Below are 13,402 nucleotides of genomic sequence, written 5' to 3'. Positions count from 1 at the left end.
TAGTCATCACGTGCTTGGACTTCTCAAGTTGTACCGCAACTAAGAGAAATCGTTTGGAGTCCAATATACCCTTAACGACAGGCTGAGGTCCAAGCTATATAAGTTATACCTGGCAAGGGACATGGCATTTTCACCCTTTGAATCCAATTTGTTCCAGGATTAGACTCGTTCAATGATGTACATTGGGAATATTTTATTCCACTCTCGTGCTGCGAGCCAGGAGTGCCAAGTGTAAAGCAAACAGACGTGACAAGTTATACTGAAAATGACAATTTTTTTTACTGTGTTAAGGAATCTGGGAAGATTTGTTCTGCATAGATAACGCAGTCTTCACCGTCCCATTTGTGGGCTGGGAAAACAGTTAGAAGTTTGCCAAAGGGTAGGATACTAGTAATTTACGACGTTTAGTCGACTATGCGTAGCTCACGACCAGTAGACGGGTATATGGAGACTTAAATTGTGCACAAACATATCAAAACACTCATCACCTGCCTTGAGATGGGCATGTATGACGCGCCACAGAGACTGTTCAAGGCAGATAAAGGCGGATAGAACTGCTTTTGTGAAGCCATTATAGGCATCTACCTCTAGACACCCTCACAGGTAAGCACTATATAGCCCGAGAGTGCTGTAAACCATGATAAACTTCACGGTTAACTACTCTGAAGAGAAAAGGGCTTCATTAAAAGTGAACTATCCGGAGCTACGGACCAGTGCGGACCAATTATTGTTTTTCTTTACCGCCATTGTAGACTGCGTTACTGGTAGAAATTGGATCGTTGAAAGTTTAATGACTACCTCCCAAGTATGGGGCCATGGCGTGAGTCCCGACAGACTGGGGGTGCCGCAATAACAATGGGTGACGTCGTCTACATATGTCAGCTCCAGTTTCATGATATCAACACATCGGCATAGATATTGATAATCAGTGGTATTTCAGACATAAATATTGATGTGTTGTTCCCTGACCAACATTCTCATAGCGTGTCTCAATTGAATACGTCATATGTAAATATTTGGTGCACTATTGACTCCGTATGAGACAGCATGGTCTTTTATCAACGCTGTATATATTTCTATATGTAAGTAAGGAATATTATTAAGAATATATTTTCTGATACTGGGCAGCTGTGCTTACATCGGTAAGATAAAGGCTACCTTTTGTAGACGATGTAGATTTTCATTACGGTACTGAGTCTCTCCATGTGGGCGAATACATCCAATGTAAATGTAAAAGAGGACGCAGCATGTCAGCACTGCGTGTCTGTTTTATATCAATATGTATAAAAAGCTTCGAGGTGTTGATATTTTCGATACATTGTTGGATGGACGCATGACTCACCTGAAGTGAAGATGACATCAAAGCCTCCCTGCCAGGTTGCACAGGTACCCCCCTCCGGTGCTGTAGCCGCTGTGGCCTCTCTCCGCTGTGCGTCTCAGGCAGCTCGGCACCCCCTCCTCCCAACCACCACGCCGCGATGTCGTCACCTCCACCGCCTGCCGCTCGTTACTCATCGTTCCGGAGTGAGCAGCTGGTCCGGCGGGAATTCTCCTACATGGTACGGCCCTGCAACACCACAGACGGCTGGCCTTCACAATCACAGGCTGCAGAGCCCCTATTCTGGATGATTTCATGCATGGGAACACCCAACTAATAACCATGTAATGGGGGAATACGCTAGGACAGATCTATATTAGAGTCGTTAGAAAATGTGTGCGATATGGGCTTTGACATTGGACGGAATATTGTGGAACCAATTAAGCTGAGAGACGCGGCAATGGTTGGTTAAAGATGCAGTGATGATGAACATATAGGATACGGCTTGCATGTAGGTCAATGTGTGGATAAAGGTCAAATTGCCGTCAGGAATGTCATGACGGTTGCATGATCCTAGAGATAGGTTACTATGGTAACGTGATAAACTACCGAAGACAGCTGGAGGAAACTTGGTAACGTCCTCACGTATGGTGACGTAAGGTGTCATACGATCCTTCCAAGCCATGTAATGGCAATAAATGTGTTAAACTAAGGGTGTACACATATATTTGATATATATCGTAGCTTTGTGGGAGAAAAAAAGGTCAAAATGCGAATATACAGACACTCGATCAGATTCATCGGAAACTTAACGATGTTATTGCATTAAGACATGCAGCGAACGTGATGAAATATAGATAAACATCTGGTCAAGTGAATTACGGACATAAACGTTGCTACCATGTCACGCGATCTGTACGGTAAGAAACATGGCTTACCTGTAGGTTAGCACACGCACACGTTAAACAGTCGTCTGAAAACACCTAGCGATACCGGAAGTGATCGTCAGTACGTGGAATCTGTGAGGGAAAATTTATTCCGGCACTGCAGCGGCGGGCTGACCTGTTATACATCACATCCCGCCGGGCTGGAGTCTGGGCCGGCCACGCGTGAGCGGATTACGGGATAAGGTGGGTGAGAAGTTATTGCGATAATTCCCTCGCCTCCCGGGATGGGCCGACTATTCACAACTATTCATCCAGGCTATGTAGCGGGGTGTATTTATTCTATCTCATGTTATTTCCAAGAAAGGTTGACAATACGTCATACTCGCCGCCGCATTCCGGTCAGATGCGGATTCATTTGATTGGCAAATCTAAAAATAGATCCACAATTTTGAATAGGAAGCGCCTTCAGTTCACGTATGAACTTCCCAGTTCTATTGACTACATTGATCCAAAGGCTCAACATCATCATCTCATTGGTGTAAGCGTCAGTAAGTGTCATATCAAGTGATTACTTCAGAAAACCTACGTCTGCCTGTCTGCTTTCTTTCAGAAAAGTTGAAGATTGATTGACATTCCCTGCGATTGGAGGTTGACTGGTCCCATGGGATTGACTTTGACCTTGAGTAAAGACCTCAGGACAACAGGCCCATCAATTATGCTAATTAGATTAGTTTCATTTCCTTTGGCCCGACACGGACCAAATGTTGTGTGAAGAACATCGAAGGATGAGTAACCAATCAAAGCACTATGACGTACACACGACATGCTTTTCATTACTGGGCGCGTGTACATTTTAAATTAGAGTTAATAATTTCTGGCGTGATTTAATCAGGCCGATGGACGATAGGCACGTCGTAGGCAGGGCAAAGTACAACTTGTCCAAGAATCCAATCATCGAAGGCCGAACGGTCAGCACGGAAACATGATTGCTGGATTTATTAGACAAGCCGCAATCATGGGAACGGTTATTAACCATAGGGAATTTCGATATACAGACGTTGTCGATTGGTTCGGCTCGCGCACAAACGTCATCGGCAATAAGTACAACATCGACAAACAGTAGCTATACGCTAAGGTTATTTTGGAAACACTCGTGTTCGTAAAGATTCGTTTTTAATGTTCCGGTCTGTAATGCCCATCAAATCCGTTGATGTAAAGTATTGATGATTAAACACCGCATATCCCAATGATCATATGATGTGTCTGTCATTTGCCAGAGATGCTTTATGTGTACATTTCACACATTTATACAAAATGAAAGGGTAAATCAGAGTGTATCTTAGGACCCTGCATCGCATCTTTAGCAAGTGAAAGCTGTGTGTATGAAGATGACACCAGGGATTGTTGTGCCGACCACCATTTCAGCACCAAGGACAGACCCTGTTACCGATCTAAATTACGGGATTGCCGTTTTTGTAATATCTGAATATTATTGTATAACGCACATTTATGCATACATGCATACGTTAACGTTGGAAATAAAGTTTATTCAGCATACAGTAGTTGCTGAGTGTACTTTTAACAAACATTGGAAGTTTACATTATGTCTTCTGCAAATCCGATGAAGAATTGGGCTGCTACACAACGATGCACTGGTTATCGCTCATCAAATTGAAATCTGTGTGAAATTCCAAGATTCATTTATTATACATAGCCTTGTTCCCTACACCATAATTCTTCAACGTTTTTTCCACCTTTGTTTAACCTTGATACATTTTCGGCCTAAGACGTTTTTAAAGACCTCAAGAGTGAAGGGGGTCAGAGATCTTTCCTTCTCAAATACGCAAAGTAATTTACAATTCAACATTCCATACTCATGTTCGAAACAGTCAACATAATATAAGCCCATCATCTCATAGTTAGTCCATAGTTACATAGTTTATATAGTCGCCCTAAAAGTAACGACTGTAGGCGCCTGCCTCAAGTACTCCCTCAGACTATTCCATAGAATTGTGACTAAGTAGGAGATGGATCTTCTACACACATCCCTACGGACCATTGTTAATTATAGTAACGTTAGTTTTGACTCGCCGAGGGTGTTCTGTACGGTGCCCTCAGTAGCAGCTTCCCGGCCCTGTTCTGCATCCGTTGGAGTGTTGAGGGTCTTGCTCCGGTGCAGTATCCCATACAGAACTAACATATGTTATGTACGGTAGGAAGATAAAGTAAGAAGTGCTGACGTAGACACAAAGAGACTGGCATGCTTCATAATACTTAATGATCGTCTTAATTTAGTACGTCTTTGACATGGCATATCAAATTCAAATGATCTTCAATTTGTATACCCAAGTATTTGTACATGTAACACAGAGTTATAAATTGACCATTTATAGCCAACCCGAGGTTCCACATGGCATATACATGTATGCACATAAGTTCACATTCAAAAACTAGAGTTCGGAGACATAACAAAAGAAAGAAAATAGAGAGAAATTTCATGCAAGTGAATTCCACATTTACATAATCAATGTATGGTGATGTTAATTTTTGACTAACTTACACTTGTCACAGATATCAAAATTCCCATAATATACCTCTATAGAGTTATGTGTGGGTCGTGAGGGGTCTTGTGGCGTAACTGCAGGGTATTTTGCGCGCGCGCGCGCGTGTGTGTCTGTGTGTGTGTGTCTGTCTGTGTGTGTGTGTCAGTGTGTGTCTGTGTGTCTCTGTGTGTGTGTGTGTGTGTCTGGCTGTGTGTGTGTGTCTGTGTCTGTATGGGTGTGTGTGTTTGTTTGTGTGTGTGTGTGTGTTTTTTGTGTGTGTGTGTGTGTGTGTGTGTGTGGTGTGTGTGTGCCTCTGTGTGTGTGTGTCTGTGTGTGTGTGGGGGGGGGGGGGGGCTAGAGCGAAATAATGATCCTACGAACCATACTGTGTAATGCAGGCACTAGTAACGACCACTGGCACCGAATACATGATCCACAGACGCCATTCTGTTTGTTTGCTCATGCAGAACGTTCATGTCGAGAAAATGTCCGAAGACACGTCGGCTGGTTGAACGGCACCCTACTGAGTTACTTCACATGACTAGTACAAAGCTAAACAACATATAGATTGCCGTTGGCCGCTGATGACAATGCAAGTTTCTATGGACATAGTATAACACTACACTTGACGGCATTGCAATGGTATAAAGTGTCACACCTGTCATTGTTTGCTCGACCTTTACCCCCGCACGGTAGCTGACAGCGTCAAACTAATTATAGAACAGGTAAGTCCCGAGTGAAACCGTGGCGAAGTGGTGGGGGGAAACACAGGTTGTCCTGTCTGCTGCGTTTGGGTGTTGGTGTCAGCCAGGCAAGCGGTGTCTACTAGTACTTCCCTTCTGTCGACAAGATGGCCAGGTGTACTCTGGTGAACAGCGCTACAGGTGAGTCATGGAACACGTACGTTCTCTACCTGCAGGCGCTGAGTCCTAAATGGTTTCGCCCTTGTGTGGGACAGTTAACTTCCTCTATTGTGACATTAGCGTCAGCTTTAAGCATATGCTCAGAAGTAATCACAAAACCTTAGCCTGGTAAGACGGTTTATTTGATTCCAGGTAATCACAACTGGTGTGTTTGAGCTATAGAAATTGTTATTTTTCAGGAAGTGAGCAAAAGTGCTAATCGATTTTTCTAGAACAAACTTCCCTGTACTTCCTTATTGCTGATATATACCGCTTATTCGTGTTTTTCGTATATTCAGAAAGACCGTTACTGACGCAGCACAAGTGTTACATGCCTTTGGGGTAGTACATGGCTTGCTTTATGGCTTTTTTGTTGGATTTCTTTTACCACTGAAACTGATCTGTACGTAGCAACAGGGCAAATGACATCACCTACCGGGGAATCCCCTGGTGCGTCTTACGTTGAATGTGAATGTCTACTTACCTTGTGTGACTTCCTGTCGTTGGGAACCCCCCCCCCCCCCCAAGCTGCTACTTTCCTCACGCCTCGATGTTGATGAACGAATGAAGCATATTATGCCATTGCATGACTCAAGTGGATTTAATTCCCAAACTGTTGAGTCTGGGGGGTACGTAACAGACCCACTTGTAATTGATGATACTTTCATGACATAACTTTGTTATGAACGTTATGTCAAGGCGCATTGTTTTGCTTTGTTTTATTTCATAAGGAGTATGAAAACGTCGATTTGTTTTTGTTATTGCTAGGTATCATGTGATTAGCATGATTAAATCGTGCTTATGGAGGCCCGCCCAACATCGCCGGCCCCTGGCGGGTAGGGACCAGTTGCAGCCCCGGGAAGTAGGGTTTACGTTACACAGACTTGACTACCACGTGATATGCCAGGCTGACAAAAAATTCTACACGGATACTATGCGGCTTCAGGTGTTTTACTGAGGGATGACTGCGGTGCGACAGATGTCGGTTAGCTGAGGATTGAGTCCACTCCACGTTATACCATCACAATGAGTGAACCAGCGTTCCCCCTGTCCGTGACTGTCACGTTGGAACGGTCCCTAGATAGCGATGTTCGAAAGAGCTTGGACCGCTTCATGAAAAGGAACTCCCGTGTTGTGTCTGAGACCACTTTAAACAGCGGTCAGACGTGGAACCAAGACGCTGTCCGTAGTACAGAATTTAAAGTACAGCCACGGAATGCCAACGAATATGACACGACAGAAGAATTGTTCTGTTTCCTGCGACTGGAATGGTGCAAACTCGGTCACTGTATATTCGGACTTGGATGGCTTACTCCCGAAGAGAAAACAGGTGTTTTTGACAAAACCCAGAGAAACACTCCCACTCACTCTGATATTGCACTGAAAACATTTGCCCTGGGTGCTTTTCGAGAGAGAAGTACATTCATCAACCACTATGACGTGTCAGACCACGACTCTGGGTCTGAAGACGACTCGAGAGGTCTTGAGAGACAGGTGACCTTTGAACATGACCGGAGACAGCTTGTGGTTCACTTCAAGCCATGCGAAGACGAAGATCTTCACAAGTTCGAAGTGGATTATGACAACCTGGAGGATTACATCCTTGTCGACGACAGCGATGCACAGACAGAACTGTACCTCTTCCTCAAACATCCACTAAAGGTAATAACGATTTGTCCCAATAAATGTGACCAGCACTAAGACGTTGTTGCTGTTACAAGATTCGTGTGATGTGTATAGAGTCTACTTTGTAATTTTGTCATTTCAATGACGTACATCTGTTGTCGACCATGACACTTTAAGTACAGTGCAACACCCTTTGTTTTACAATGGTTTAGGTATTCAGGGCGACCGATCCAGGCAACGACTGTGGTGTTGACAGGATTGACTCCGTTAATACGAAGACAGTTTGGAGGCGTACCACATCATTTGCAGGATGCACACGTCGAGATCTTGGATATTCTTCCTGTCTCCAGTTGGTTATTGAAAATAATGATACCGTAAACTCCCATGCTGTCCTCAGCCGCCTGTGCCAGAGTTGTGGCTTCACAGCAAACTATTTGTCCGTGCACTGTATCAAACCTTCAGCCCTAGAGCAAGAACCTTCACTGACACACTTCGAGTGTGTTTACGCGCTGCGCGTATTTCTCTCGCGCGGGTACAGTGTGACGGACCAGGTCCTTGTCAACCAGCATTTCTTTCAAAAACTCCAAGATATGGAAGAAGACGAAGAACGATTCGGTCCGAGGTTTGTCTGCGAAATACTTCGACGGCTTACCCTGACTGTGGAAAGTAACAGGTGACTATCTATTTTACTAGATTACACAGTTCAAGATAGATATTGCCCATAATCATCAGCTTAGCAATGGACTACAATGATTTTTTGACTCCGTGTGCAAAGTCTTTGTTTTTTTGGTGTCTGTTTGTGTGTGTGTGTGTGCGTAGTTATTTGAATCGTCAGTAGACAGGTAGGAAGTACAGAGGTGTTAGAAGTAAAATCTGTAAATATTTCACGGAGTACGATTTTCGAACTCTTGTTGTAGATTTGCGGACATCGACACTACACTACGGAAACTACTTGCCATGAGGGACATCATCCTCGAGGCAGAGCAGTCCCAGTACCCGGCTGCCCACCGCATGGTGCGCCGCGTCTTCGTCACACCGACCCGCCTGATGTTCATGCACCCTGAAATAGTGCGGGATAACAGGTTAGGGATGATCTGCTTTACTCTCCAAGCAGAGGTTGCATCGCGCAGATATAGTTGCAGTCGGAAAAATTACACGGGCGCTCTTCAAAGAGCGCCCGTATATTTTTGTCCGAGTACTAATATATCTGTGCGATTCAACCTCTGCTCGGAGAGTAGATCTGCTTATCATCTCAAATAATACATCAGTAGCTGATATATTACGAATGTGTGACAATGATTAATTCCATATCTTCTTTTCAATTTGCCCTAAATCGAGAATAATGGTACCTGGTGGCTCACAACGATGTAAATGTTTGTGAATTTGCTGTTTGATATGCAGAATCCTTCGGAAGTACGGTGAGGACAACTTTATGAGGGTGTCCATTCGGGACGAAGACTTCTGCAAGCTGTCAGCAGTAGGAGGCGAGGAGGAGACGACATTTACACGTGTCAAAAAATTCCTTCAGGACGGGCTGTTAGTCGGAGACAGGTACAGACAGAGTAACTTCCTCAATTCAAGACATAGTCTGTAAAATTGAACAAGCGTATACTGCTAATTGGTTTATCCTGTTGTGTCCGATTCTTCATTTCCCACTTTCAGAAGATCTCATAACTAAAGTTGTCTTTTCTATTTTATTTGAAATCAGATTATCAAACAGATGCTCCCAATAGTAAATGTCCTTTTGCCTTACAGGAAATACGTATTCCTAGCTGCCTCTAACAGCCAGCTTAGGGAGCACAACGTCTGGTTCTTCGCTTCAGACGGGAAGAATACAGCCGAGTCCATCAGAAAAGACATGGGAGACTTCTCTGACATCAAGTAATTGCTTTGTGTCATTTTTGTAGAATATCATGGGATACCAAGAAAATCAATTCACCACCTTTACAATTAAATGTAACAACACTATCAAATGTTCAGTGATATTTTCCTCTCTCTTCTTCAGATGCCCTGCTACCGTGCTTGCACGCATGGGCCAGTGCTTCTCCAACACCGAGCCAAGTGTGACTGCCCTGATCTCTGCCGGGGAGGTGGTCAGGATACCTGAGGTTAAAGGTGGCTATCCCAACGTCTACTGCTTCTCTGATGGTATTGGCAAGATATCACAGTCACTGGCACAGAAGGTAAATGAACGTAGAGCGATAGGCCGTGGTGAAACAGAAGTACCATCAGCCTACCAGATCCGGTACGGAGGAGTCAAGGGTGTGGTGGCAGTGGATCCAAGTCTCGACAGTGATGTGATGGAAGTTCGGCCGAGTATGATGAAGTTTCTGTCCTTTGATCAACAGATTGAAATCTGCATGACCAGTCATCCAGGTAACTTAAACAGCATGGATTCTACCCTTGTCAACTTTTGACAACTACTTATTGGACCCTACCTAAAAGAATCAATGACTATTAGACACAAGTATCTTATTTACGCACAGGGGATCTAGAGATTAGACATACTGGCACCCAGCTACGCCTGTGTTTACGAGCTCCGTAATTTTTATCCACCTTGTGTCATTTAAGTTATAATTCCTCTTTTGTACAGCTACCAATTTTCTCTTCAAGGTCGACTGTACCTGAACAGGCAGGTGATCACTATCCTATCAGCGTTGGGCGTTCCTGACCAGACCTTTCAGCAGCTCCAAGAGGCAATGCTGCAGAATCTGTCCGACATGCTTGTGAGAGAGGACGTTGCATTCGAATCCATGAAGAGAAGGGCACAGCCACTAGGGTTACCTTTGGGCAGACTGTCCCGTTGTGGACTCCATGTCACCACAGAACCGTTCTTCAGGGCCATGCTACAAAAAATGTTCACCTGCTTCCTCGGTAAGCAATAATTGCTGACTGGTTTTGTGTTGTAATATGTGTGAGATTTGGCGCCAACTCCAACTCAGATACGTAACGCAGCAGGGTGCCCAAACTACTTCATGAATCATATCCTATATCGACCAAGAGCTCCATCATCATCTGGTCGGTGATTTCACCACCGAATAAAATTCGCTTGTTGATAAGCGACTACTTCAATTTTGTTAATCGCCAGTCACATACTGGTATATGTCAATGTCATTTTTGATTTTCAAACGTGTTTTTTCCCTTTGCAGTATGTTGACGCAAAACTAATTATTTTACAGGAGAACTAAGACGAAGAGCGAGAATAGAGATCCCACCCGAGTACGGACGGAACATGTTGGGTGTCCTGGACGAGACAGGCACACTGGAGTACGGACAAGTCTTCGTCCAATACACGGAGGATATCACAGACAAAGGGGGCCAAACCAAAGTGACAGGAGACGTCGTTGTTACACGGAATCCGTGTTTCCACCCGGGAGACCTACGGAAACTCAGGGCAGTCGACATTCCCTCACTGCATCATATGGTTGACGTCATCGTCTTCCCCTCCAAAGGACCGCGACCGCATCCAAACGAGATGTCGGGAGGAGACCTGGATGGCGACCAGTTCTTCGTCACCTGGTATCCAGGTTTGATATTCCCGAAACCCAATCAGGGGCCCATGGACTTCACGGCACAGCCGAAGAAAGAGCTACCAAGTGTCGAAACCCATGACATCATAGATTTCATTGTCGAGTACATTGCAAATGACAGGCTTGGGCAGATTGCTAACGCACATCTCGCTTTTGCGCACACCGAGAAAGAAGGCATATTTTCCAGTAAATGCCTTGGACTAGCTAAAAAGCATTCCGATGCAGTCGATTTTCCAAAGACAGGAGTATGCCCAACTTTAAAAATGGAAGAGAGACCTTTGGAGTATCCAGATTTTATGGGCAAGAAGAAAGGGAAGACGTCAAGACGGTCAGAGGCCGTCCAGGGCAAGATGTACCGGGAGTGTCTTAGGATTGAACGGGTTTGCAGTCATCTACATAAAGACAAGGACACTGGAGGTAAAAATATCGAAATAGACCCAGATTTCACACATAAAGACCGTAAACGGTATGCTGTGTCTTCTCGTCAGGCTAAAGACGACTTCTACGACAAGCTACAGGATCTGATGAGTCAGTACGGGATTGACACAGAAGCTGAGGCCGTATCGGGATGCTTCGTCAGAATGCACCACCACATGGAAGACCGTTATGAGAGGTTTGAGGCAGAAAGAATCGCCAAGGACCGGATCGCCCATCTTCGCAAACAGACCAGACAGGAATTCTTTGCCGAATTCGGAGGTGAAGACAGCATAGACTTAGACCATTGTCCTGAGAATGTCATGGCAAAAGCGTCCGCCTGGTACCACGCCTCCTACAGCACGGGTAATCCCAATTTGCTCAGCTTCCCATGGGTGGTGGCAGATGTTCTAGCTGAGCTGAAGAAAAGAGCAACACGCTCTTCTCCAATCGTTGAACAGCCAGTCTTCGACAGAATCACAAGGGATTTAGATGAAGTGTACGGGACACAGTTCTACACTACCGTTATGAATGTGATGGGTTCAAGAGATGACTTACACAGTCGAGTTCTATCGTACGTACTGATGTACATACGGCAGTACGCTACTGCTATGCACCTAGTTTCCTTTCTCTTGCAATGGGGAAAGGATCAAATGATTTGGGGTGAACATTATTCTCAGATTAACCAGACAAATCTACTCTTCCTCTTCGTTGTTAATGCTGTCAAACAAGGCTTCTTTGAAGATTTGGGCATGCCGACAGAAAATGAAATTTCAAAACTGCGTGCCTTCATTCGACGAACAAGGGAAAATGGTTACTACGACACGCGCTTTATGCCAGAGGGGAAATGTGCGGGAGAACTCTGCATCAGCTTTCTGAGATACTTGAGTTCTTACGGATTCCTGGAGACCACCGAGGTTGCTATTCACGGCATCTCGCAACTACTGCCCGGTAGCGCCAGAGGGAATCTCCACGGTAAGGCGCTGGTAGCCTATCACCTGTTGGCACAAACAGGAGATATTCGGCGACTTGCGAGCACTATGGACACCTACAAGGAAATCCGATGGGATATGGAAATACCTCCGAACTTGTGGAGCCAGTACTTCTACAGACACCAGAGGGAGGTAAGACATTCTACTGAATCCTGTAACTAGAACTAAAAGGCTAGCCGTCATAAACGAATGAGTGTTTTGGGGCTGCGGTCATCGGGCGATGCTTGTGTTCTTCATAATCGAATAAGACACGTCTTCTGAGCACATTTTAAACTAATCATAATTTTACGTGCCAAATCTAAAAAATGTCAGCTACCATATGCAGTGGAAGAAATCACATGAGTTAGTGTCAAATTCTTGTATTCCACCCTCACACTCAGGGTTGACTGTCGCGACAAAGCTTAGGCTTTGCCGCGATAGTCAACCCTGAGTGTGAGGGTGGGATATTTGTGCCGTTTTATCATTCGAACTTTGAGTATCAGTTCTTGCTATCTTTCAGGAATAGTTTTCTCCCCCTGCATGCGATGGTTTACAATATGCAATAGATGAATTTTTTAAAAAGTCGTTGAAATGTTCCACTGCCCCAGACTTACAGTTTGAAAATGAATGGAGCCAAGTATAGTAGTTTACCACCAAAGCTACATAGTTCTAGTTAGCTTTGATATTTGCTTTTGTTTTTCTTAACAGCGGGAACAAGAGCTGTCAAAGGAGACTGGTGCACAGCAGGTTCATGTCCGTCCACTGAAACGAGTCCCAGGACCGTACCGGGGACATTTGTCTGCCGTTGGTACAGAGGAAAGCATCACTGAGCTCCAGCTAGTCATGGACGACTTGATTGATAGATACAAGAATAACCACGGACGACCTTGGTCGCGACGTCGGCAAAGTCCCAAATCTAGATAGTGGAAGTCATCGGAAGCGGGTAAAATATGAAATACAAGAAAAGTGTGGTTGCTACTAGAAATTAGCTTTTGTCTACGCGTTTAGTATTAGCTTCTTTCGTTATCTCCATTACAAATGCCGGTTATATTCTTGGCAGCGTTGCGCGTGCGGTGTGTGTGGTAGATATCTCTTGAACTCGGAAAGACGTGACTGATATTGAATTTATTGTGTTTCCTTGACGCTTTTAATGTGCTATATTTTAAATCATGGCTTTTACCACCATTAAAGTCACAATTTAAACCTTGTGC

The 13,402-nt window shown here is 44.6% G+C and overlaps 1 protein-coding gene across 1 annotated transcript; it reads left to right on the top strand.

Annotated features, from left to right (window-relative positions):
- Window positions 1-6,637: 6,637 nt before the first annotated feature.
- LOC118428502 (probable RNA-dependent RNA polymerase SHL2) lies at window positions 6,638-13,115 on the top strand. The gene is made up of 9 exons (XM_035838588.1): window positions 6,638-7,312; window positions 7,489-7,949; window positions 8,194-8,358; window positions 8,678-8,827; window positions 9,032-9,157; window positions 9,282-9,652; window positions 9,890-10,150; window positions 10,456-12,344; window positions 12,900-13,115. The coding sequence occupies exons 1-9, from the start codon at window positions 6,677-6,679 to the stop codon at window positions 13,113-13,115; spliced, it is 4,275 nt and encodes a 1,424-aa protein (XP_035694481.1). The 5' UTR covers window positions 6,638-6,676.
- The last annotated feature ends 287 nt before the right edge of the window (window positions 13,116-13,402 follow it).

The sequence above is a fragment of the Branchiostoma floridae genome, chromosome 13 (assembly GCF_000003815.2).
Source record: "Branchiostoma floridae strain S238N-H82 chromosome 13, Bfl_VNyyK, whole genome shotgun sequence".
Classification (NCBI taxonomy): domain Eukaryota; kingdom Metazoa; phylum Chordata; class Leptocardii; order Amphioxiformes; family Branchiostomatidae; genus Branchiostoma; species Branchiostoma floridae.
The sequence above is the reverse complement of the archived record's forward strand: the minus strand, read 5'-3'. Positions and strand labels throughout refer to the sequence as shown.

What these genes read in the sequence shown, in the direction of transcription:
- LOC118428502 (XM_035838588.1), top strand. Translation starts at nt 6,677, where the DNA reads ATGAGTGAACCAGCGTTCCCCCTGTCCGTGACTGTCACGTTGGAACGG. An exon ending in TCCTCAAACATCCACTAAAG is followed by an intron (nt 7,313 to 7,488) that starts GTAATAACGATT and finishes ACAATGGTTTAG; the next exon opens with GTATTCAGGGCGACCGATCC. An exon ending in CTGACTGTGGAAAGTAACAG is followed by an intron (nt 7,950 to 8,193) that starts GTGACTATCTAT and finishes CTCTTGTTGTAG; the next exon opens with ATTTGCGGACATCGACACTA.